Below are 25218 nucleotides of genomic sequence, written 5' to 3'. Positions count from 1 at the left end.
ATTCCCGCTCTGGACCCCGTAGATGTACTCTCACTGGTGAATGGTCAGATATCCCTCTGGCATTATGATACCCCCCTGGAATAGACCCATGTACCCCACCTGTGTGAATAAATAATCAATCCTAGACCCTGAGCCGTGAGCCGCTGATATATGTGTGTATTGCCGAACATGGGGGTTGTGTGTCCTCCAAAGATCCTCCAGGCCCATAGCATGCACAAAGTCCCGGAAGTGACAAACCGCCCCCCCCCCCCCCCTGGCAGGCTGAATCTGTGATCTAAGTCCCTAGCCATTACTGCATTCATGTCTCCCCCTAAGAGCAGGATCCCCGGCGGCATTTCCAGCAGTAATTTCCCAATGTCTGGGAGAGTGGTGCTGTGTAGCTTAGGCGGAATGTAGAGCGAACAGTGATTAAGTGTCTTATCCTCCCACTGAGCCGTCAGTGCCGCATAGCGCCCTAAGGGGTCCAACCATTGTCTCCCAAGTATCAGTGGTAGGGAGTTCTTAATGAGTATCCCCACCCCCGTGAGCCAGTGATAAAGCCGGCATGTGCCCGCAGCGTATAGCCAAATCTATTAAGGGCCTTGCAATGGTTCCCGAGTAGGTGCGTCTCCTGGAGTAGGACAATGTCTGGTGCGTGTCTGTGAAGGTATTGGAGCACCATGGTGCGCTTTATCTTGTTCTGTAGGCCGTTCGTTCCATGACAAAATACTGACTTGTCGTGCGTGTGGTACATGCATTGTAGGTATCTAACACATACATCAGGAGAGACGGGAGCCTCCTCCCCCCACTTCCCGCTTGCCTACTAATAGTGCCTTTGGAGCCAAAACTGTTACATCATATAAGACAAGCTTCTCCCTCCAACCCTTAGAACTGCCCCCCTCCCTGCTACCCTGCTAAGCTGGCCAACGTGGCCCGACATCCCCCAACCAGCAGAGCGCCTGTAGCCCTTACAACGAAAACCTAGGGGGTGAGTACTGCTACCTTGTCCGGCAACCTGAGGGCTCCCGTCGGTCCCACACTTTAATATGTTAGCCGCCACATCTTGTCCCAATACCCTGAGCAGTGCAAATACAAAAAAGGGTACAGGCCTCCAACCCACATACTTTGAACATCCTCCCCTCCCCCCAAACAATACCAATTGGTCCCTCAATGGTTCCGCCGCATCGCAAGGACCCCCCCCCCCCCTCCTGCTGGCCAGCCTTCAGGACCATGCCCATCGCCACATCTGATGCACAGTCAATGCATACATAGGAGAGTCAATATACATCACGTGTACTCCAACCGTCTCCTTCACTCCAAGTCAATCCTGGCCACCTCACCCCATGTCTGGCGAAGCCGAAAGACTCCGAGGCCGATTCCTAATGGAGAGCAGAGTATCACCTTGTTGTCGACGCCCCCTCCCCGTTGAGCCAACCGAAGAAGTCTGAGATTGAGGTGCTGTGTTCCTCCAGCCGCCCTCCGATCTGGGCCCCCCCGATGCCTGTACATGTTCCTCCAGTCAAGAATGTACATCCTCCGGGGAGGTAAAGAAGAAGGATTTCCCGTCCACTAGAAGCTTGAGACATGCTGGAAAAAACATCATATACTTGATGCCCCTATCTCGAAGCACTTTTTTCACTCCATCAAAGGCTCGGCGATCCTGCTGCACCTTCAGCGTGAAATCCGGAAAGAGCCTGATGGTGGCGTTGTCCAGTCGCAGATCTCCATGCTGGCGGGCTGCCTGCAGGATGGCATCCCGATCTCCATAATTAAGGATCCTTGCAATAATTGTCCTTGGTGGGGCTCCCGGGTGCGGCGGAGGAACCGGCGCTCTATGAGCACGTTCAATCACGAAGAATTTCGAGAGGCGTTTGGGCTGAATGTGCTTGAGGATGAGATCTTCCAGGAACAAGTCCACGTTCGGCACCTCCATCTTCTCCGGCACATCCACCACGCATATATTATTTCTGTGGTCCCTTCCTTCCTAAACCTCCAGTCGAGCCGTCACCAACTTCTGCTGATGGGACAGTCACTGGACCTGCTGCTGCAACTGTTTGGAGGCACTTTGGAGTTCTGCAATATCTGCTGCATTTTGAGTGGCTTTCTCCGAAGTTTGCCCTCTGTAGCGCCATTTTGATAGATACCTTATCTATCTTCGATTCCAGCGTGGTGCCCAACGTTTGTATGGCCTGCATGATCGAGGATAAGGATGGCTCTTGTGCTTCTGCCTGGGCATCACCCCCACCGCCCGCAGTGGCCGTATAATTGTCTATGGTATTAGTCTGGGTTGTCTTGGGCTTCATGACCGCTCCTGGAAGCGTTGGGTCCACAGATGGGGAGGAGGGGCACTCACGAGGACACTCCGTCACCACTCTGCCGCACCGCAAATGTTAGCTCCTCGCTCTCCCAGGGCCGCAGGTGGGCAGAGAGACTAAATCCACGACCAGTCCTGCGGTCAATACTGTACCTCCTCGTGGCTACTGCTTCTCAGGCCTGTCCTCCACGTGGACGCACCGCGCTGGGCCCTTCCGCCCGAGAGTCCCTGAAGTGCCTCTCAGTGGGCACGAACCGCCGTCTCGGAGCCCACCACCCGCAGTGCTGATCAATTTATAGGGCACTCTCCCCCAGGCCATGTGCCGCCTTTGCTGCCGAGGCTCCTCGCACTCCTCTCCAAGAGCGCTGTCGCCCACTGTCTCGCTCTCCGCCTCACAGCCTCTGCACCCGACGCCTGACGAGCTCTACCATGCTGAATGGCCCTCTGTCTGCCCGGGCCCGGTGCCCCTCGAAGGTGCCACCTGCCACAACCGTCCAACAAGGAGTCCGGAGGTGTGCTTTTCGGCCCTACCGCACTACGCTGCCAGGGGCCACCACCTCCTCGCCCAGGTCCTCACTGGCCTTCTGCCCCACACACCAGTGCCGCAGGCTGTCTCTCGGCGCTCCTCCAATGTTTCTGTAGGCGCCCCGGGGCCTCTGCCTCTCTCCCTCACCCTGGGGGGGCGGCACATGCACGCAGGTGCCGCCTGATATGCCAGGGCATCCGCAGTCAGCAGCGGGCCTGCCGCTCTCCTTGTGACCGCCGCCGACACAGCCCCTCCGCCGCCGGCCTCGGAATCACTCGAGGCCGGTGCTTGGAGCGCTCCCTCTCGCGGTCTAGGCCTCAGGAGGCCTCGGATTTCAGGAGGCCGCCGCGTCGCTCCCGTGCGACCGGGAGGAACTGGACAAGGATCCTCCGGCACCGGAGCTCAACGGCTGATCAGTTCTGGCCTCCAGGACAGTGAGGCATCAGGATGACTGCCAGATTTATTGGGCCTTCAGGAGTCCCTCACAGGAGCCGCGTTAGTATGCGGCCATCTTGGTTGCCGCCAGGCCACACCCCCGGCCTCGCTCATTATTAAACACAGACACTAAAATCCTTGCCAAGATAATCGCAAACAAGCTCTTCCCTTATATCCCATTGTAAATTCCTTTGTAATATTCTGGATTTATTCCATTCTAAAGCACAGCCTATTATTGTGCACTTTTATTTGCTCAGTATCACAACTAAACGTGGAATTAGATGCCTCAGCCATTTTCTTAGATGCAGAGAAGGCTTTCAATTCTTTGGAGTGAGGGTGTACGTTAACTGTGCCCGAGAGGCACAGATTAAGTAATATGCTTATGAAATGGGTAAGCTCACTTTATTCAAACCCCTTAGCTTGGATTTGCATGTATTGTCCGGAAGTTCAGCCAATTTGAATAAAAAGACAGGGCTGCTCTTTATCCCCATTGCTGTTCATGGTGGCATCTCAGCCACTGGCCTGTGCATTCTGTGAGCATCATACTCGTAGAGAACCAAGATTTATGCCATTAAAATTATTCTCAATTCAGCAGATGACCTATTGCTATATGTTATAGAGCCAGAAATTAATCTGTCCCTTAGCAAATGGGCACATCTGTTCGGCAATGCTTCAGGGCTTAGAGTAATGTGGAGTAAGTCCTTAATTTTTCCACCAATTGACATCACTGTGAGAGGCACATTACAATACCCTTTACAATGGGAAGAAATGCCAACCAGGTACTTGGGGATAAAAGTGCATCCAAATGCAAACGGTGTATTTGGAGCAAATTATGATGTACTAATCGGGAAACCTCATCCAGAACGAATCCAGAACAACGAGTTCCAGAGTCACACAAGCCGAACGACTAGCACGAACAACGACTTAGCCTGAACCACGCATGTGTGTGGTTCAGGCTAAGGCTGTCTAGTGTTCGTGCAGGGTGGAGTTCAAAGGAGCGTCGGAGAGGAAAAGGTAAGAGGGGTTCGAGTTAGTTTTTAGGCAGTGGGAGCGGATCGAGTTAGTTTTAAGGGGGTGGGGGTAACGGGCTAGTTTTATGAGGCATGGAGGGGAACAAGTTAGTTATTAGGGGGTGGGGGTTCGTGTTCGTTTTTAGGGTCTTGGAAGAGTTTGTGTTCGTTTTTAGGGGGTGGGAGGGGATGTGAGTTCGTTTTTAGATGGTGGGGGAATCAAGTTAATTTTAAGGGAGTGAGGGGGTTTGTGTTAGTTTCAAGGGGGTAGGGGGATCGAGTTAGTTTTTAGGGGTTTGGGGTTTGTGTTAGTTCTTAGGGGGAATTCGTGGTTCAGTAAGTCCTGGTTCTTTACTTAGTGGTTTAGATTGGGTCTTTGTTTAGCCTTTGTGGTTTGGACAGTCGTGATTTACGAGGTAGTGGTTTAATCATACAACTTAGTATGGTACAGATTACCACGTTAACAAAAAAAATTGAATCTCTAAATAAAAACACCCCCTCACTAGCAGGAAAAATAACCATAATTAAAATAGTAGGCTTGCCGCTGTCTTTGTTTACAAATACTCAGATTTTTTTTGGGGGGGAACATTAAACCGCTTAATGATAAAAATGGTATGGACGGCAGTAGCGATCTAAGCAGCCTATTTTGTGTTGATCCATCCTTCCTCAACCCTATGACAGTGGCAATTAAGCAACGCCTAACTTTGTGACCAATACTTCCACTCCATTTTGCTTGCTATTAGTTGCACAGAGCTGGGTAGCTTCTGCTCATGGCTTCAGAAAGAGAGGTAAAAGCACCATTAAATGAACCGCGTGTGATAACCCCAGTAGTTGATTAGTAAATTTAGTGAGCGCTTTTGCCCGAAGGGCTACTCAGAAGCCTGGCCGGCACCATTAAATTTCAGTGTGCCGAATACGAAGGCTCTGTAGTCCTGAATTCGCCTCATGCCTCTTTAATCCACTTAATCTCACTCTTGCAGATTCCTTCTTTCTCCCTTGATGATGGTCTTTACTTATTTCTCTTCCTCCTTCGTTCCCGTTTGTATGTTTTCCCCTCTCTTGCTCACAGGAAATGTCTGATAAGGAAAAATAAATGCCAGTGCCCAGTGTTAAGTGCCAGTGCCACAACCCCCCCCTGGCTCCAATTAAGCACAGATGGTAGGATGCAGAAGATCCACTTGGACCTGGTGTGGCAAGACCTGCAGCATCCGCCCCCTCTAGTTACTCAAGCTAATGTTAAATGGTGTACTTGGCTTCCCATTCAATAGATTCAGATGTAGCCTTATGACTGACAGTGCTGGGCATGCAGAGGGTGAGAGATATATTGTGTGAGAATACTTTCAAAACGAACAACTGTTTGCAAAAATCAATAGGTCTCGCCTATGCAAGAGCTATTTACTCTGCCAGTGTGTTTTATCCATGTTGCACACTGCATTGCTGCTGTTCAGCATGGATACAAGTCAGTGGCGTAGAGTGACATGTAGTGGAGTGGCGTAGAGTGGAGAGTCGTGACGAGTGAAGTGTTGTGGTGAGAGTGGAGTGTCATACAGTGGAGCGGCAGAGTGTCGTGGAGTTTCGTGGGGTGGCGAGGAGTAAAGTGGCGTAGAGCAAATTGTGTACATTGGCGTAGTGTGTCATGGCGTAGAGTGTAGTAGATTGTCGAGCAGTGTCATAGAATGCAGTACCATAGAGTGTTGTGGAGTGGCTGGAGTGCGTTGGAGCAGAGTGGAGGGGCATAGAGTGTGGTACAGTGGAATGGTATAGTGTGTTGTAGAGTGGCAGATGGTGTCCAAGAGAGGCCCATGCAGGTAAGGGGGTGGGGAGGGGTGGGGGGCACTCAGCAGATGACTCTTGCCCTCAGGGGCCACTCCTGATAGTGTCATGGAGGAGTACATTGTTGTCTCGTGGAGTACAGTGTCGTAGAGTGGAGTAAAGTGTCGTGGAGGGGCATAGAGTGGTGTGGTGTGTTGTGTGTCTTAGGGTGGAGGAGCATAGAGTGGGTTGTCGAGTGGCATGTTGTAGAGGGGCACAAAGTGAAGTAGAATGTTGTATCTGCATGGTATGGCAGTGTACTGCCCTCACAGACCACACATTTTCAGTTGCCCTCACAGACCACACATTTTCAATTGTAACCAGTATTACATTTGCAGAGACATAGTTTTACTGATTAAAAGTATGCAGTGCACAAATGATTGGGTGGAAATGTCATTGCCTAGTGCATTGATTTGTTTTGATTTTATTAAAATGTGTTTCTACCCTACTTCATACTTACACATTTTTAGGTCTCGCAGAGAGACCTATTGCCACCCATCCACAAAACTGACTTTTTACGATGAGGATTTCCAACAGATCACGTGACCACAAGCTCCTCGTGCACGAGCTTGCATTCGATCATCAAAGGCAGCCCAGTCTCCCTCACACGCAGGCCGTCCACCCCCCTTCCTCTCCATATGGTCGCTCGAGTTGCAGGCAGCCCACCCCCTCCCTCTCCAGCACCAGCCTTCCGTGTCTCGCATTTGTTCATCAGAGGCAGCCCAGCCCAGCAGGCAGCCCACCCCCTCCCTCTCTATATGGGCAGCCCACCTCCTCCCTCTCCAGCGCCTGCCTTCTCTCTCGCATCGCCTCACTGCTGCTTGTTTTTTTTTGCTTTCACTACGTTCTTTCATTTTATTATGGCGCACTTGCACCTTTCTGTTGTGCACTCGGCACCCAAATATCGTTTTTTTAAAATTTAAATTAACAACACTGAACGCTCGACAATGGTGACGACAATACAAAGTCAGCCCAGCTGACAATACAGTCACCCCATCTGACATTACAAAGTCACCGCAGCTGACAATACAAAGTCATCACTTGAGTTCAAAGCATCGGAACCACAATAACGGGGTCTTGTATTCACTAGGGTTCCCGTATTACACTCTCACTCTAAAGCTTATAAACGCATTGAGGCAGCGTTATTCACTTTTATAGTGGATTTTCGTATGGAGTGGACTTGTGCATTATGTACGTTTGTGGAAAATGCATCACGCCCGCCCACAAGCCCTTAATTCATAGCCGAGCACGCAAACAGACACAGCGCCTATTTATTTACTTATTTTTACGTGCACCGAAGACTCACTTGCTTTCTGAGTCCCCTTTGTGACTTGTTTACCAGGATGTGTCCAGCTCCAGGCTGAGCGCTCGAGGACCGTAAACTCGGCCCACCCCCCTCCCTCTCCATATGGTGCGCTCTGCCTCAGGCCAGCATCTCTCCTCCCATAATTATTCACTGCAGGGCATGCGTCTCGTCACCCTTCCTCCCCCTGCCAGCAGCATTTCTCCTGCACTCGGCCCACCCCCTCCCTCCTTGTATTACACGCACTATTCTCCAAATCATGAATACGCGATCCAGGCTTACACGAGTTAAATACTGCACAGACAGTAATCTGCCAAAGATCACAGGGCGTGACTAGCAGTTTATCCATCACTTGAGCTCAAAGCATCGGAACCACAATAACGGGGTCTTGTATTCACTAGGGCTCCCGTATTACACTCTCAATCTAAAGCTTATAAACGCATTGAGGCAGCGTTATTCACTTTTATAGTGGAATTTCGTATGGAGTGTTTACAATCTTAGTTTGTATGAGAAGGACAGTTTACTCGAGCGAAGGGGCAATATCTTTTATTTGTTTGTAATGGAGTAGATAAACTTACCAAAACAATACGCAAGGCAGCCTTCTATCGATCAATTACACTCCGAAATTGATTTAGAAGATGCAGTCACGCAATCTCATTGAGAAATATCCACCTATACTACCTCTTGAGATTCTTAGCACGAGAGGTTTCATTTTCCAAGGGCAAGGTAGCTGTAAACATTACTTTGTCACCAAAAACAGTTACAGCGCAAAAATCTTTAGCAAGACTCGCATTTCTAATCCCCCCTGCATCAGCCTCCCACAGGCTTCCCTCCCCATGACTTCAAAGGCTCCCCCAGCGTGCGCTCGGCCGGCCTCTGGCATTTCTCCTCCTCTAATTATTCACTTCACTTTGGCCACCAGGCCCTGACTCACTCGTTTGTGCATGGAAGGTCGGTTTTTCCCACACTAGTATCTACATGACATTGTGTGTTGTATAAACATATATGTGAACTTCCAGAGCCCCAACTGTTGTAGGAAACGGGTATATCGAAGATCTATCCTGAAAAGACCGCTTGTCCTTGATTAGAAGTTGGTGAAGGAGCCCCTTGTTCTTAAACCGCTAATAACCACCTGATTTCGCTTAGGCACAGAAGTGGCTCCTAGAGGTGGTTTTTCCCTCTTCAGTATCCCTCTGCTTCTTGACATGTGCTCCAAAAGTAAGTGGCGTCTTCCAAGCATATAGAAGAGGTCTCTTTGCTTCTATCAGGATCGCCGCATTCTCCTCGGTCGTTCCCCCTGAACTCGAGAAATATAGCATAGCAAAACATAGCATAGCATAACAAAACACAACCTAGCATAGCATAACAAAACACAACACAACATAGCATAACGAAACATAGCAAAACACAAAACAAAGCATAGCATAACATAACAAAGCATAGCATAACATAGCATAGCATAACAAAGCATATAGCATAGCAAAGCCTAGCATAGCATAACAAAGCATAGCATAGCATAACAAAACATAGCATAACTAAAACATAGCATTGCAAAACAAAGCATAGCATAATAAAACAACAAAACATAGCATAACAAAGCATAGCATAGCATAACAAAACACAACAAAACATAGCAAAGCATAACAAAGCATAGGATAGCAAAACAAAACAAAGCATAGCCTAACATAACAAAGCATAGGATAGAAAAACAAAACATAGCATAGCATAACAAAACACAACAACACATAGCATAACAAAACATAGCAACACACACCAAAACATAGTAACTCTATCTGTCGCCCTCCCTCTATTTATCGCCCTCCCTCGATCTATCTATTGCCCTCACTCACTCTATCTATCGCATCACCACAGGATCACTCAGCACCACCACAACATCACTATGAGCTACCACAGCATCACTGAATGCCACAGCATCACTCGTCGCCACCACAACATCACTCAGCACCACCACAGCATCAATCTGTGCAACCATTCAACAATAACTGGTTCAAATATGTTCTCTCAATGTTTCAAGCTTTATTGCAAATGTCACAAAAAGTTGTTAATATTTCACTTCTGTTCTTGGATTTTCATCAGAATAAAATACACTGAACATAATCTTCACATACGTTATTTACAAAAGTTTAAGCTATTGCCATTATAAATTACAATAACTTTTATTTAAGTATTAATTATTTAAATTTTTTTAAAGCCATTGTTATTTGTAATATCAATACATCTAAGTCACGTAAATACAACACATATTGCATTACAAATGCTATAGGTGTCACATTTGTGAAAGTTATAACTATTGGCATTGTAAATGACAAAGCTATTAATTTTGCTATTTTCAAAACCAGCACATACATAAACAAATTGTCATTTACAATACCAATAGCTCCAACTTTCCTAATGCGAGACCTATTGCATTGCAAATGCTTGTTTTCTTTATTTGTGCTTTCCTAGTTTTGATACATTATGAAATATCTGCACAGTTAATTTACAGGCATTTAAATATGGCTGTGTGCTAGAAAAAAAGCTTTCCTTTCAGAGCAAACTTGTCACATAAATCCTCACTTTGAAGTTCAAGAAAGAAAAGTAAACAATAACCTCCCTCAGAAGACGGAGCTTGAAATTAGACCTCTGTCTTTGAATGCACAGCAAATGCGACAAGATAAGAATAAGATTTAAAGACCTGGTTACAGGAAGCGAGCACACATGGAAGAATACTATAAATAGGCTATGCTCCATGGGAGGGACGAAACTAAGCTGGACCACCTGAAACAAAAAAAGCCAGCAAAGATAGCAAGCAAATGTGAGTTACAAATCATGACGCCAATGATACTCCATGGGGGAGAATGCACTCACAGGAAACTTTCAAATGTGTGCATTTGACTTAAAAAGGGACTATTTCAGCCATATGGAACATCAGACACCTATGGCCACGTCTGTGGATTTTATGATCCGAAGTGCAATGAGATATGCACTTCTTGTTTTTTTTCTATGGAGCCCAACACTTTGTTAACTACCTCATAGAGGTGGGCGACTGATCACATCTTACTTCTCGTATTTATGACCATGTTGCTCAATTATAAAATAGGGAATAGTGTGGGCTATGAGCCAAGTAGAATCCTGATCTAGAACAGCCTTTAACCGATGAACAATAGAAATGCTGTTTCAGTCAGATTGAAGTTCTATCCAGCAATAGAAGGCATCAGATAGTCCAGTTTAAATGTATCCAGAGACTTTTCTACACCGCCAGACCCAAGCAATACAGATTGTTTGTTAGTGTTGTGCAGTCCCATCATTCATGCGTACTGTGTAGAAATCTTTCAGAAAAGTAGGGAAGATGACAGACTATAATTTAGAGGCTTCACCCATAACTGTTTTACATGGACATATCAAATATCTACCAGTTACTATTAGTAAACATATGGTATTGCATTACAACTTGTCAAAAGAGGAGTGACACTGATATGGGGGTGGGACCATTCCCTAATGTTAAGGAGTTTAACATATTGTTATGAAAATGTTGCTGTATTAAATACTCTCTCTTATATGTTTACCCCTCAAGGATTATCTACGAGAAAATGCTCAGGTACACTGTGCTTGGAGTCTTCTATATTTTAGAAAATGTGATACCCTAACCAGGAAGAGAGGCAGTAAAAATACTGTGCTTTTGTCGTTGCAGTATGTGATGTTTATGTAATTTACCCATTTTGTAAGTCGATTTTGAAGAAGGCACACATATGTATCCAGATAATACGGTCATAGCAGAGATTATATAAATGTATGATGGTGTTGTATTGGAAAATGTGAATACAACAATATAAAAATAACTCGTTTTTTAGGTCTCACCCAGCTATATGTTATTGAAAGACCTATTGTGTGCAATTCCAATACTTGCAGGGGGCTTTGCTAACCTGTTGCTCATGATCAGTTGCCCCTCTTGTCTATATTGTTAGCAAGCTTCTTATTTAATGGCTTTATTTCCTCTTGTATTTTCCCATCCCCTTAAGCATAGCTTCTATAGCATCCTTTTGATGCCACGTATCCTTCCAATGCTTTTATTTACTTTTTGTGTTTTTTACTGTTTTAAGTTGACGCCTACCAAACAGCTGAACACTGAGCTAGGAATTCAATCCACTTTCGTTTACCATTGGCTATGTGGTTTGTAACTCGCATGTTCTGGCTTTCTATTTGGTGGCTTTATTTGTTTTATTTGTATACAAAAAAGAGAGGGAACAAACACACTTAATTATGAAAAAGCAGTAGGCATAAATCAGAACTCGCAGGTCCTTGTCAATATGGTAGAATATTCTTCTTTATTCAACTTTCTTCAAAACCACTGTAAACAATCAGCCAATGCATTTCGCCTTACAAAGTCTTCATCAGGGTGAAAATTGTATATCAACAGGTTCTCTACACAAATGTACGGTGCAGAGACAGAATGATCAGACAGTCTAAGTAACAGCAAATCGCTGCTGTCAAAATTGGATAGATTTCAATGTCAAAAATTCATGCTCTGTCTTCGAGGGAGCTTGGTGTTTACTTTTCTTTCTCTGACATCAAAGATCGATTTATGTGACCATGTTGCTGAATACTGGGGGTAGGAAAGGTTTTTACACAACATTTGAATGAACTCTGCAAGTATTTCATAATTGGGAACGCACAAATGAAGCACATTCTTTTGTTAATTCTGAAGTGTGTTTGAAACAAAACGACCAAAACTAATCGATACACTAGATGAAGCCATTTCCACACATTATCTTTCGTGTGCTGTATAGTTTTATTAGTAAAATTGTATGTATGTACAATTGTAATGGTTATTTTAACTGAAAATGTGTTGCCTGTAATGGTAGTGTATATTCCACTCTATACAACTCCACTCTATTCTACACCACACCCTTGCACTCTGCACCACTGTACTATACTCCACTCTGCACCGCTTCACTCTGTACCACTGCACTCTATGCCACTTCACTCTGTGCCTCTGTACTCTAGGCCAATGCACTCCACACCACTCTTCGTAACTGCGCTCTACACAACTCCAGTCTATGCCACTCCAATCTTCTCTGCACAACTCCACTCTTTGCCACTCCCCTCTGACACTATGCTACACTGCACTCACTACACTCTGTCAATACACTCAACCCTATGCCCCTGTACTCTACGCCAATCCACTATACGCCACTCTAAAATACTTTGCAGCACTGCACTCTTTGCCACTGCACTCTACCACTTTATGCCATTACACTCTACCCTGCACCTCGCTACCCTGCACCACTCCACTTGAATCTACTCTGAAACAATCTACTTTATGCTGTTACACTCTACACCACATTTTGCGATGTAGTGCGCTACAAAATTCGTTTTAATAATTAAATTGTGTACTTACTTGCAATTATCCATATGCCAGTTTTTAGGTCCCTCCACCCTGCCCCTCCCCCTCCCCGCCTTCCTGCCCCACCGTAACTCCCTCCGTGGCTGCACTCTACACCACTGTACTCTACTCTGCACCACTGTACTCTACTCTGCACCACTGTACTCAACGCTACTGCACTCTATGCCACTCTAATAAACACCACTCTACCGTACGCCAATGCTCTATACGCCACAGAACTCTACTCTGCACTACTGCATTGTATGCCAGTGCACTCTATAGCACTCCTCTCTATGCCACTCTGCTTTGCATCACTCCACTCATTGCCTGCACTCTGCAGCACTATACTGTATGGCACTATGGCACTATATTCTACTCTGCACCAATCTACACCGGTGTACTCTGCACCACTTTACGCTACTGCACTCAGTGCCACTTTACTCTACTCTGCACCACTGCAATCTATGCCACAGCAATCTATGCCACTGTACTCTACACCATTCTACTCTACCCTCCATCACTCTACCCCTCCATCACTCTACCCCTCCATCACTCTACCCCTCCATCACTCTACCCCTCCATCACTCTACCCCTCCATCACTCTACCCCTCCATCACTCTACCCCTCCATCACTCAGCCCCTCCATCACTCTGCCCCTCCATCACTCTGCCCCTCCATCACTCTGCCCCTCCATCACTCTGCCCCTCCATCACTCTGCCCCTCCATCACTCTGCCCCTCCATCACTCTGCCCCTCCATCACTCTGCCCCTCCATCACTCTGCCCCTCCATCACTCTGCCCCTCCATCACTCTGCCCCTCCATCACTATCACTCTGCCCCTCCATCACTCTGCCCCTCCATCACTCTGCCCCTCCATCACTCTGCCCCTCCATCACTCTGCCCCTCCATCACTCTACCCCTCCATCACTCTACCCTCCATCACTGCACTCTACTCTCCAACACTCTAATCTATGCCATTGTACTCTACACCATTCTACTCTACCCTCCATCACTCCACCCTCCATCACTCCACCCTCCATCACTCCACCCTCCATCACTCCACCCTCCATCACTCCACCAATGCACTCTACTCTCCACCATTGCACACTACTATGCAACACTCTAATCTACGCCACTGCATTCTATGATGCTGCATTGTACGCACGGAATTCTGTGCTTCAGCACTCTGTGCCACTATACTCTGCAACACTCTGCACTCTACACCAATCTACTCTATGCCACTCCACTCTACACCACTTTGTTCTATGCCACTACAATACACAACACTCCATGCCACAACACTGTACTCCACTCTTCACTATTCCATTCTAGGACACTCCACACCACTCTGCTCTGTGCCACTAACATTTAGCCATGCTGAACAGCAGCCACTCTGGTGTACAGCATGGCTAAAACACATTGGAAAAGCCAATAGCTCTTGCGTAGGAGAGACAGATTTGTTTTGCCAATGCTTGTTTTTCAGCACTCCATGGTTGTGCATGTGGTTCTTCTCGTTTGCTGTTTTGCCCCTTATATCCTTACCCCCACACTTTGTTGCTCATTGCCGCTCCATGTCCCACTTAGAGTTATCATTGTTTAATCTCTACTACCTTGCCAGCTCTTGTATTGCTATTTTCTCCCTTAATCCTTAGCGTCATGCCCTTAGCAATCTCCAACTCCTCCATTTCTCTACTGTCACTACCTATTCAGTTTTTTCTTTTTTTGTAATAGTTTTGCAGAGGGCCCAGAAGCTGCAGTTTGCTACTGGGCTGTTCGTTTCTCTGTAATGTACTTTCGTACAATTTTTTATTTTTTTAGTTTACAACTACTAGGTGGGCATTCATCATCTTGGAATATTGAACAAAAGAATTTGAAGAAATGGTTGCTTTAATGTCAAAACTCCTTAAATTTGCATGCGTGATGATGCAGGATCATGCAGACATCACCACGATGTGGCAGGAAACAGCCTTTACATCGTGGCTCAAACCACGCTGTGCCTTGTATGTGGTACGAACCACAAAGGCATCTTTACAACGCATTCCTTTACTACACAAGTCGTACAACAACTTGCTTAATAGACAACGTTGTTGGACTGAAGTTGGACTTTTAGTCCAACACTTTCCCTACTGTTACGCAGGCTGGAGTTGGAATAGTAAATTATACTATTCCAAAGTCTAGTGCTCTCCCTGACCCAAGCCGGTGTAACAACTTCCGTGGTAAGGGAATGCGTTGTTAAGATGCATTCAAGGTTCGAATTGCATTGTTAAGACAGGCGTGGTTAATGCCTGCGTGGCTCCGAAATGCAACCAGATGGGGGTGGTCATTTTGTCTTTTTAGGTCAAGCGTAGAGCTGCGCATGCGTAGCATGCGCGGTCTAGCTCAGGACCTATAGCTGTTACTTTCGGGGGAATCAGACAGCGTTTGGCCACGAGCCTCTGCTGTCTCAGATTTCTCCTCGTGAGCGTGCCTTTGCTGCTGGCTGCGTTGCGCGCTGTTTCGCTTGCTTTCGTGTGCATACAAACAAACAGACAAACGGGCATACAGACACTCGCCTACACACCACCTCCCCACCACCCCCACCACCAACCAGTCATCGTGCTATTTTAACACACACACACACACACGCATACATACACACGCATACACACACGTGCGCACACACACACACACACACGCGCGCGCGCACACACATCCCCCTCACACCCCACTCACCAGGTTCTTCTTGCGTGTCCCTCGGCAGCCAGCGGGTCATTCTGGTTAACAGGCGGGGGCCGCGGGGCTCTCCACGAGCACGGGAGCCCCGCTAGCTAACACGGACATCCTCCGGCTGGCACAGGAGCGCCTGCTTCCTGTTTTTGTCCGGCCCCGCCCCGTCCCAACAAAGGTTGCCTGGCTTCCTGTTGAAGCCGGGCTGCGGCGGTGAGTTTGCTTGTTTTCTATGTGTAGGCCATATAATGTATAACATAACACAAAATAATGCTAAATTCAAAAATAATGTTTAAACGAATGTTAATAGTACGCAGCATCTGTCGCATTTTCCCAGAGATGGAAAAATGATGTGGGGTAACTGCAAGAATTGCTGACTGTGGAGGTGGGGGATTAGGTTTGATTCTCGGCGCCCGCTCAACATCCTTTGCTTCTGGGCAAATCACTCCATATTTTTTTGGGGGGGACTTGTGCCCTGGGTGTGTGGGTAACACATCACGACTGCGGCCATAGAGTGTCACACTCCAGTAGCTGTGTTATTGCAATATTGTCCATGTTACTGGAGTTCTCAAAGCCTCAGATGTCATAGCTTCAACCAATGTTGTAGTTTCACTTTTCCCACTTCATGAATAGGCTGCGAAGTCCCAGAATGATTGGCGCTGCTATCTGAAAAGCTGTGATTGGTTGAATTCCCCCCCATGACATAAGGTTTTCTGACATCTCGGGATACAGCCACCTGTCAGCTGACAGTGCTTCGACTGCTTGGGGTCTGATTATAATCCCACTGTATAAAATTAATATTTATTATTCAGTCAGTCAACACTGAGTGAATGTGAGAAGATGATATGTATTTCACGGTATCGTATTTTATTTATATAGCACGTAATACCCGTGATGAGGCATTGAAGCACTTTATGGCAAGTATTACACTTCTAATGCCATGATATTGTGACTCGGCACAATGACATACTGTGTACTTGTAAGACACACATTCATCCTGAAGGGTAGCTCGTCACTGAAATGATGGATGTTGATTGCTATCCAACTCAGTAGAAACTAATTTTATCAAACTTGGAAGGATAAAACACTGAGTAGGCCTGCCAGGATTTCAAACAGCGACTATGAGATCGGGCACAGCTCCGCTTAGTGAATGCTTTAATCCACTTAACCGCAAGACCCAGCAATCACGAGTCACTGCTTGACAAGTGTATCTCAGCCTGTATTGCAGTGGGATGTGCGGTGTCTGACACGTTGCTGCTGCTTAAACAATTTAATAAATCAAACTCCTTCATCTGGACTTGTCCCTCGCCATGCTCCTTATCCATCTGGCACTGGCACCCATCCACAGTGTTTAACAAGCATTTGCAATACATTACGTATCGTATTTGCGAGAGTTTAAGCTATTGGCATTGTAAATGACAATGCCTTTTATTTATGTTTTAAAAACCAACACATAAATAAAAGGCATTGTCATTTACAATGCCAATAGCTCAAGCTCTCACAACTGCGAGATCTATTGCATTGCAAATGCTTGTTTTGTTTTAGCTGATGATATCGAGCATTCACAAAAGGCATTGTCAGATCCCGACTGTCGACTAACTGATTTTAAAGGCAAGACTTTTTTGCTTTAAGTGTTTGTTAATACGGTTTGTGGCACTTCATATCACACTTTGGTGTCTTTGAAATGCTGTCCTGTAGAGTCACTGGAATAACCAAATGAAATGGTACTCGTCTTAATGAACTGAGGAGCATGGAAGAATATCTTGGCCTTGCCAGGAATCACATTTGCGCCCTTCTGTGACCCAAGATGCTGGATGCGAGCGTTTGATTTGCTAAAGCACCTTGCGATAGGGAGCTATTGGACATTTTGGGTGGAGGGGTGCTGCTGGGATACCCTTCTTATGATGGTGTACTAAGTTGCATTTTCTCTTTTGGGCAGGTTGGTCTCGGAGCTTGAAAACACCTTCCCTCTAGTGAATGAGTGTCCAAAAGATGCACTGTTTACTGGCGGAGGGTTGAATCGTCTTCAGTGGGTGTGCTAAGAATCATCTCTCCTCCAATGAATGAGCTTCCGAAGGTTCAGGTGATCGAGTGACACCCGTGTCTGCTGTCCTTCAACGAGCAAACATCTGATGATCTTCCTGGCTCCAGTGAGTGACTGCCCTGAGGGTCCACTCTCCTTCAGTGAATGAGCATCTTCTGAAGCTGGACACCATGGATGTCCCCCTGTTTCGAGGTCAGCTGGGCGCCATGTCCTCGATGGGTAACATTTCTGACTGTCCCAATGGCACCCAGTGGATCTGGATTGTTCTGTCTGAGTGCACCCAGGGTAGCCGTGACATAGCCAGTGTGATCTTGGGACTTTTCTCCCTCCTGTGCTTCATGGGAGCCTCCTTCCCGTAAGTGAAATACTCGCTGCACCAATCGATTCTTCCTGCTACCATATTGCTTGAGGCACTTTTGGTGCTGATTCACAAACTCTATCACTACTTGTGGCTTCTCAAGCGCTTTTGTAGATCCGGTTGCTTGTGCTGTTTCAGTCTCCTGTGTTAATTTCTTTCTGCCCATGCACTACTTTGACTTCTGTGTGCCCCATTGTACTCAGGCACTGCTCATACCACATGCTTACAATGTTGATGGTTCTCCACTGTGATCATCTCATGCCCTCCTCCCTCCCTCCTAATGCTTTTGAGTCCCCTGTTCGTAGTCTCCTCTCGCCATACTGCTCCTAATTTTCCATGGTGATCTAAACCAGGGGGCAAAATTCCAATTTGTGCACGCTGGAATGCATTTAGGTTTTATGAAATGAAATTTGGTGCTATTTGCCAACAAGATCCGTTCCACGTTTTACCTGCCAGATACCTGAGGTCAGATAGTGCTGGATATATAAAAACTGGACCATGCGCAAATAGCATGTGTACAATTAGCACGTGGGTAAAAACCAACCACCTTGGATTCCCATTTCGGGTGTCAAGGAACATTTGCACTTTAAATGGAATTAGCTCCATAATTTTCCTCTAAGCCATATTGCAGAAGATGCTGTTGTGCAATATCCAGCCCCGGTTAACTCCTAAATATTGCAAAGAATAATATACAACTCCCGTAAACTAAAAATCTGCACTTTGGGATGGGAAAGAGTTTTGATTTGGTAATCGGGAGGGTAACTTAGTTGCAGGAGACGAATACTCCTGTTCTCCTTGGATATGTGGTAACTTAACACACAATACTTGAGTGATAAGATCATCAGAAAGGTGTTATGTTTTTGTATTGCTTCAATTCAGTCAGTAATCGGAAAGATTGCCCAAGCTGTAGTGTGTACTCTGTTTTGTGGGAAATGACCCAAACGAGGTCACATGGGCTAGGCGAACCACCGGGATGGACATAGCCACCATCTTTAACACAAGTCTAAACCTTACTCCTTGTCTCCATTCCTTCTCCCTTCCTCCTCTCAAGGCCACAGTTGAACTGTGGCAAAGTGGAGTAATACCTAACTTGTTACCCCCACCTACTACTGCCCATTATTGAACAGCTGCATTGTACGAAGGAGGGAAGAGGGTATGAGGGGTGTTTCACTAAAGTTTCAGGGACATTAGACGTTGCAAGGAGGAGCTCTAGTCATGCGGCGTGTGTCTGTTTAAACATGCATCTCCCACTAGTGTGCTTCTAGCCATCTTGTCATAAGTTATGCACGTACTTCCTCCGTGGCCCGCTACCCCCACACTGTGGCCTGCTGCCCTCACCCGGTATTTGCTACAGTCTTCCAGAGCAATCGCAAGGGAGGCAGCTACCTCCACACTCTGGCCTGGTGTCCTCAACTGTCATAGCTGCTGATCTCATCAGCCATTTGCTACAGCCACCCATGGCCATCATAAGGGAGGCAGCTGGGGATGTTTGACATGGCTCCCCTTATTTTAGGCCCCTCCGTTCCTTCCATACAATGAATGTATATACCACAATCTTGCTATTAAGTGATGACAAATACTGCCTTTGCTTTTCCAAGCCAACCATTTTTACCCCTTTGAGGTGAGATGCAGAATGGAGCCCCATAAACATTTTTGACTTGGGATCCACAAATTCTTCTGATAGACATGCAGCCAGACACCTTTTCATGGGTCAATAAAGGGCTTGTTCTACGTACGAGGCTAAAGCACACATTGGGCCAACTAAACCTGTGTTTATGGCTTTGTCAGATGCAGCACACCCTCTAGGTAACAACGCCCTACTAGAATAAACACTAATAAGGCCTCAGTGGATACCAGGTGCAAAGTGAAGTCACGAGTAACCTCTCTGTATGTCTAGGCAAGTTTATCCAAAGCAAGGTCTGTATAGCACTTCTCCAGGTTTTAGAACCTTTCGCTACAGCACTTCAGAGCCCTATACAGAGATTTGAATCTGCCATAGGAACTGAATAAACACTTTACAAGCCACACCTAATTGGACTCACACTTTCAGGTTTGAATTCAGCTTCCACTGACACCCCTGATTTCTTCACCACCTTTAGTCCTCTAGTTTTAGGCTCACCCCTTGATTGCTCTTGCACCAATAGACAAATAGTTTGTAGTGTGTGCTGTAAAAGTAGCTGACATCTACACATAAGAACAAAGGAATTGCGCAACCATTTGAGGAAAGTTTGGTTAGTGTGAAATGCCTGGCCAAATTTGGGATGGCCCCAAGTGCCCAAAATGTAAACATCAGAGAAGGGCCGACTGGCTGCAACTTCTAGGTCAGCCATTAGTGGTGGTTTTCCAAGTTGGAAGGGCTATAGGGACATCTCTACGAGGCATGAATATATGCACTAGGTCCTTTTCTAATTCATGCCAAATACTTGGGTGAAGGAACTGGGTGTCCAGAGTAAAGAATATAGTCCTTTTAAGAAAAGTCAGTGTCTCATAGTTATAGAGCCACTTGTATCCTTGATGTAGGGTTTAACTAGTGGTCGCAAACAATCTACTTACACTGCCAGTGGCTCTAGTAGGAGTAGGGGTAGGAGACGATTTTGCACAAAATGGATACTTGGTGCTTAAATACAAGGGCCAGCTGAGGGCAATGTAGATTGTATAGTGAGTCATGTGGCTAGCGGAGGGATACAGTGGATATTGAATACTGATGGCATTGGTAGGCAATAAGGTGAGTGCTGGGGTCTCTGGAGGGGGGTGGGATAGCCAAACAATCTGCAGTGTTTATTGAGCTTGAAGGGGTGGGGGGTAGCAGACAAGGACTCGCAGTGGATAGTGCATTTTTGGGGTGGAAAAAAAGCGTGTTAATCATCGGATAATGGGTGTCGAGAGCCTGGGGTACGCAGAGCTCACTGTAGGGTGGCAAACCTTAAGGTTTTGGTATGACAAATGTTGCCAACATCAGAATGTGAAAACTGGAAAATCTGGGCTGTTCGGTGCAGCATAGAGGGCTATACAGGTAGAAATTGGCGGCATGGTATATGGCACAGACTTTAAAAGGGAGGAGGGTGTTGGGAGAAATCAGTACTTCTCTTAAAAGTTGTGTTCTCTAAGGGCGGCAGAGTTCTATCAGAGATTCTCTGTGGTGGCAAAACCTTCAGGTGTTCTTCCCCATTATACGCAGTTGAGTTGAGTACTTCCTCGTTACACATGGAGCTGAGTGGTGTACTTCCCTTTTTACTTGCTGCAGTGGCAGGTTTTCACATTGAACATGGATCAGTTGCAGATTTCAGCACTATTTTTAGCTTTCCGTCTTTGGCTTCCTTGTTTCAGTTTTTTAATCTGTAGCAGGTCTGACATGTTTGTGGTCATAAGCTTCAGTACTTCACGGAAATAGTATTTCTTTAATTTTGTAATCGGTCTGTGCATAGTGGATAAATTTGTGAAAGGCACCCAAAGATGAGCAATAATATGCCATGTTGGTTGGGTGCCACCTACTGCTTTCTCTGTAGTCCTAGGACGGTGGAGGTATAGGGATCATCATAATCCAAACATAGTCACTCGAGCTTCCTGCATCTTTTGTCTAGTCCACACCATAGTAGGTGCTACTGAGGCATCTGCCTAGAATGCAGTGCAGAGAAGCCTCAGTGCTCTGTGCTGCTGCTGTATTTCTCAGACCAGGATCTTTAGCTAGCAAGATGACTTAGTAGTGTAAATGGTCGCTGCTGATCTCCCCTTTGATCTGCAGATCACACGTTTGTGTGTCAGCAAGGCCAACTCGGCCTTCCATCTGTGTTAGACTGGTAAATATAAATACTGTTAAATTAGGTAATAGTAATACCAGTGATTTCCACAGTGCTTGAGATGAGACCTGCAATACAAAGCAACCTATATATAGATCACGTTGATCATAGGGTGCCTCTTCAGGTGAAATGCGATGGATACTTTCCATCTGCAGGTAACTAGTTAGACCATGGATACTTGGGTAGGAGAACATTTTGTTTACTCGGTACAATAGGTCTGGAGAACAGGGATTGTTGTATAGTAGTCCCAAAGGATTTAGAAGCAGGTGGTGTGATGGGACCAGATCTGACAAATTTGTGTACCATCTGACCAGTGCGGCAGTCTTTGCTGTGCCAGAACCAGATAACGTATACGCTGCTGCAGTCAGACCAGAGCTGGCAGACATGGCTACAGTTGCATCCATAGTCTGATTTAATAGGTCCAGTGTACCTAACCCAAGGTGCAGTAGGGCCAGAGAATGTAGATGCTGGCACTTTGGGCTCAGAGCAAGCAGACGGCGCCCGAGTAGGCCAAAATCATGCTTACTTGGGTACTATATGATTCGAGCCAGCAGATTTGAATTCAGTAGGACCAGATCATGTTTGTTTGCATTTGGTAGACCTAAGTGAGAAGATTTAGTGTTACTAATTCATTTTACGCGCTCAAGTTTAATCCTACCAAGCAGTTACAGCCTTCTGGTGGAATACACATACACTGTAAGCAGGAATCCTGTGAATCCTGTAATTCCTTCCATGTCTGAAAATGGTGTTGAGCTTTACCCCATTTTCAACCTGGGGGGTGGCAAACCGGCTGCACAGCTTTCCCCTTTTTAAGTCTTCTACCATAAGATCAAAGTTTAAATAAGGACCTACGCTTATATCAACTACCATCATGCTGTTAATGTAAGCAAACGTGAAGTTAAAAATAATAAATCTATACTTCCCTAAGTATTGTTACTTTGACAATTTGCTGTTAGTCTTCATTGTGAAGTCACTATATGGGCAGGGGGATATTATTGACGTTAATCTTGTGACGCACAGTCCTCATCCTCGATTCCACTCCTATCCTACTTTCCACACAATCACTAACATTTTCCTTGGCACAGCTGCGCAAAGCTCAAAGCCCTTACTTGATCACATGCATACTCTCCCAAAGTGGTAATGGGGTACTGCCAGATTTAGATGCGGGATTCTGCTGCCTTCTATCGAATGATGCAGAGGTGGCTCCCAGAGTTTTTTATTCCATTGGGAACTTAATAGAATAGGTATGCCTGGAATTTTACAGAGGTCTGAAACTTTGTGTGCTCTCAGCCCTTAACTGACAGGTTATTAATAATTACCCTAAACTATACAACCTTTTTCTCAGGTCCCTGGGGATTCTGATGACTGTTGCACTGCCACACCAGATTGCGTAGCTCATGTGGGGTTCCATTACATGTAAAGGTATACGGTAGCCTTGCCACTGCACAGATTTTAGAGGCTGGCATACCATGGTTGGGGCGTCATCTTCTTGGCCTAGTCAGGGGTTCTTTGTTGGGATGGGGAATTGTCTCCCTTGTAGCTATACATTTCTGCATTGTTTTAGTGTCTCCGTTAGGATCCTGACATATTTAGATAGATTCTATGCAGTTGCACTATGAACTCTAAGAACACTGATCTGAAATAGTGTTTGTACATATTTAACAAAATTGAGTGTTGCATTATTTTGAATTAGCTGAGGTGCATAGCATATTCAGATCCCTTTGTGGACCAATCGCGGGTTTCTCAATCCGTCTTTTGAATTGCCCCTTGTAGGATGTTTAGTGGTCTCCATGGGACTTAATAAGATGTGGCACTGATGGACATTGTTCTTATTGTCAGTCAGTCAATCAAAGAAAGCTTTATTTGGCTATATAAAAATGCCATAAAAGCATAAGGAACAAGCATGTCGGTGAGCATTATAGTATAGCACACGAATCTAAGAATACTGAAATCAGGAGCATCAAATACAATACCTTAAAACAACAAGTTATGAAACTTAACCACACATTTAAAAAAAGACCATATCGCATAACAAACATTCAAATCAGACAGCATCTGTAAATGTATTAGAGCAGGCCTATTTTTATGGCCCTTTTGCCAAACAATTATTAACCTCTTGCAATGGAGTGATGTTTGTATTTTGTAGGCATGCCTTCCCTTGTTCATGCTTACAGCTGCCCCTGATGACCCTCACCTGTACTTGTTAATCCTTTTTCCTGCCCAGACCGGCATTTTCCAATTTTCACACTCATTTCTCACCTATGCCTACATTTGCATATGCCTGCAGTCACCCACATGTTTGTGCAACCATGCCATAGGTGATGTCTGCACTCACCCATGCTATAACTCTTTCATACTTACTCAAAACGCCTGTACTTACCTTCATCTTGGCATATTCACATATACACTCACCTATGTTTTATTCGCCTATGCTTTCTACATTCCTGCCAATAGTTTTCATTACTGACTACTCAGCTGTTTCCCCATTCATTGTTCTATTTATGCCTATTTTTTCACATGCCTATGTTAAACACGCGTGCCGTTGCTCATGCATGCACTTGCACACACCCACACCCCACTGCTTCATTTCATCTACTCTTGCACTGCCCTACACCTTCGCTCATGAGTGCTTAGGATATCCCACAATTGCACAAACCCGTCTCTACATTTTTACACAATTGTACTCACTAGTATCGGCGTTCATCTCTGTAATGTCCCCCTTGCAGGCAGTACTGGCAGTCATGTAAGACTGGGAACATGGACCAGGCCCTGTCCATCTGGTTTCTCCTGGCATGGCTGTTCGGGGACTCTTGTAACCTCATTGGAACTTTCCTGGCTCACCAGCTACCTCTTCAGGTACAAATTCCTTCAACCATGAACTAATGTTTGACTGTGAAGTGCCTCTGTCTTGTGTGCACCTGGGAAGGAGAGTAGCACCGGTTCTAAGAAAGGTGGTAGGGCTGAGGCACGAGAGGGTTTAAATGTCAAGCACAAAGGCTGGTCTTGGGAGCAGAGCAGGGGATGAAGGGAGGAAAGGTTGACTGTCAGCAAATTCATCGGTGCACTAGTGCATGGGACAGCATCGACTAGGAGGCATTGGTGGGAGTTGGGCTAAAGGGCGGCCGTTCTATTGGGCTTGAGTTGCAGAGGAGGTGAGCAAGGTCTGTACAGCTATATTGTCAATACTGAAATACCTCAGACCAAGGGACAATTAGTTGCAGTGCATAGCTGAAGGTTATGGAGCTCCCTACCGACCTGGTTCAAAGGCATCGACAAATCTAATAATACTTCTGAACAGCACTGCAGGCCGTAGTGTTCCAATAGTCCTTTCTCGACAAGTGAATTAAGATCCGATTCTCCATTCACAACACTTTGACCCCTTCTCTCGCTCCCTTGTGCCAAAAACACTATATATCCTGTGTCCACTACTCTGAACGATGTGCATTCTGATGTTGTCATCTTCCAGTCTGTGTGCAGCGCATCAGATTGTTTGAACCATCTCCACAAATCCAGAATGGCTGAACATGCGACCTAGGGCCAGTACAAGTAATG

General features: G+C 45.9%; 1 protein-coding gene across 1 annotated transcript in view; it reads left to right on the top strand.

Moving 5' to 3' along the window:
* SLC66A1 (solute carrier family 66 member 1) overlaps positions 1 to 25218 on the top strand; it is a 98813-nt gene that overhangs the window by 16723 nt on the left and 56872 nt on the right. The window contains exons 2-3 of the mRNA XM_078642493.1: positions 17407 to 17866; positions 24393 to 24522. Coding sequence (XP_078498619.1) covers positions 17682 to 17866; positions 24393 to 24522 — 315 coding nt within the window. The 5' untranslated portion in view covers positions 17407 to 17681. The remainder of the gene's footprint in view (positions 1 to 17406; positions 17867 to 24392; positions 24523 to 25218) is intronic.

Source organism: Lissotriton helveticus, chromosome 5_1 (assembly GCF_964261635.1).
Source record: "Lissotriton helveticus chromosome 5_1, aLisHel1.1, whole genome shotgun sequence".
NCBI classification, from domain to species: domain Eukaryota; kingdom Metazoa; phylum Chordata; class Amphibia; order Caudata; family Salamandridae; genus Lissotriton; species Lissotriton helveticus.
This window is presented reverse-complemented; position numbering and strand designations above follow the sequence as displayed.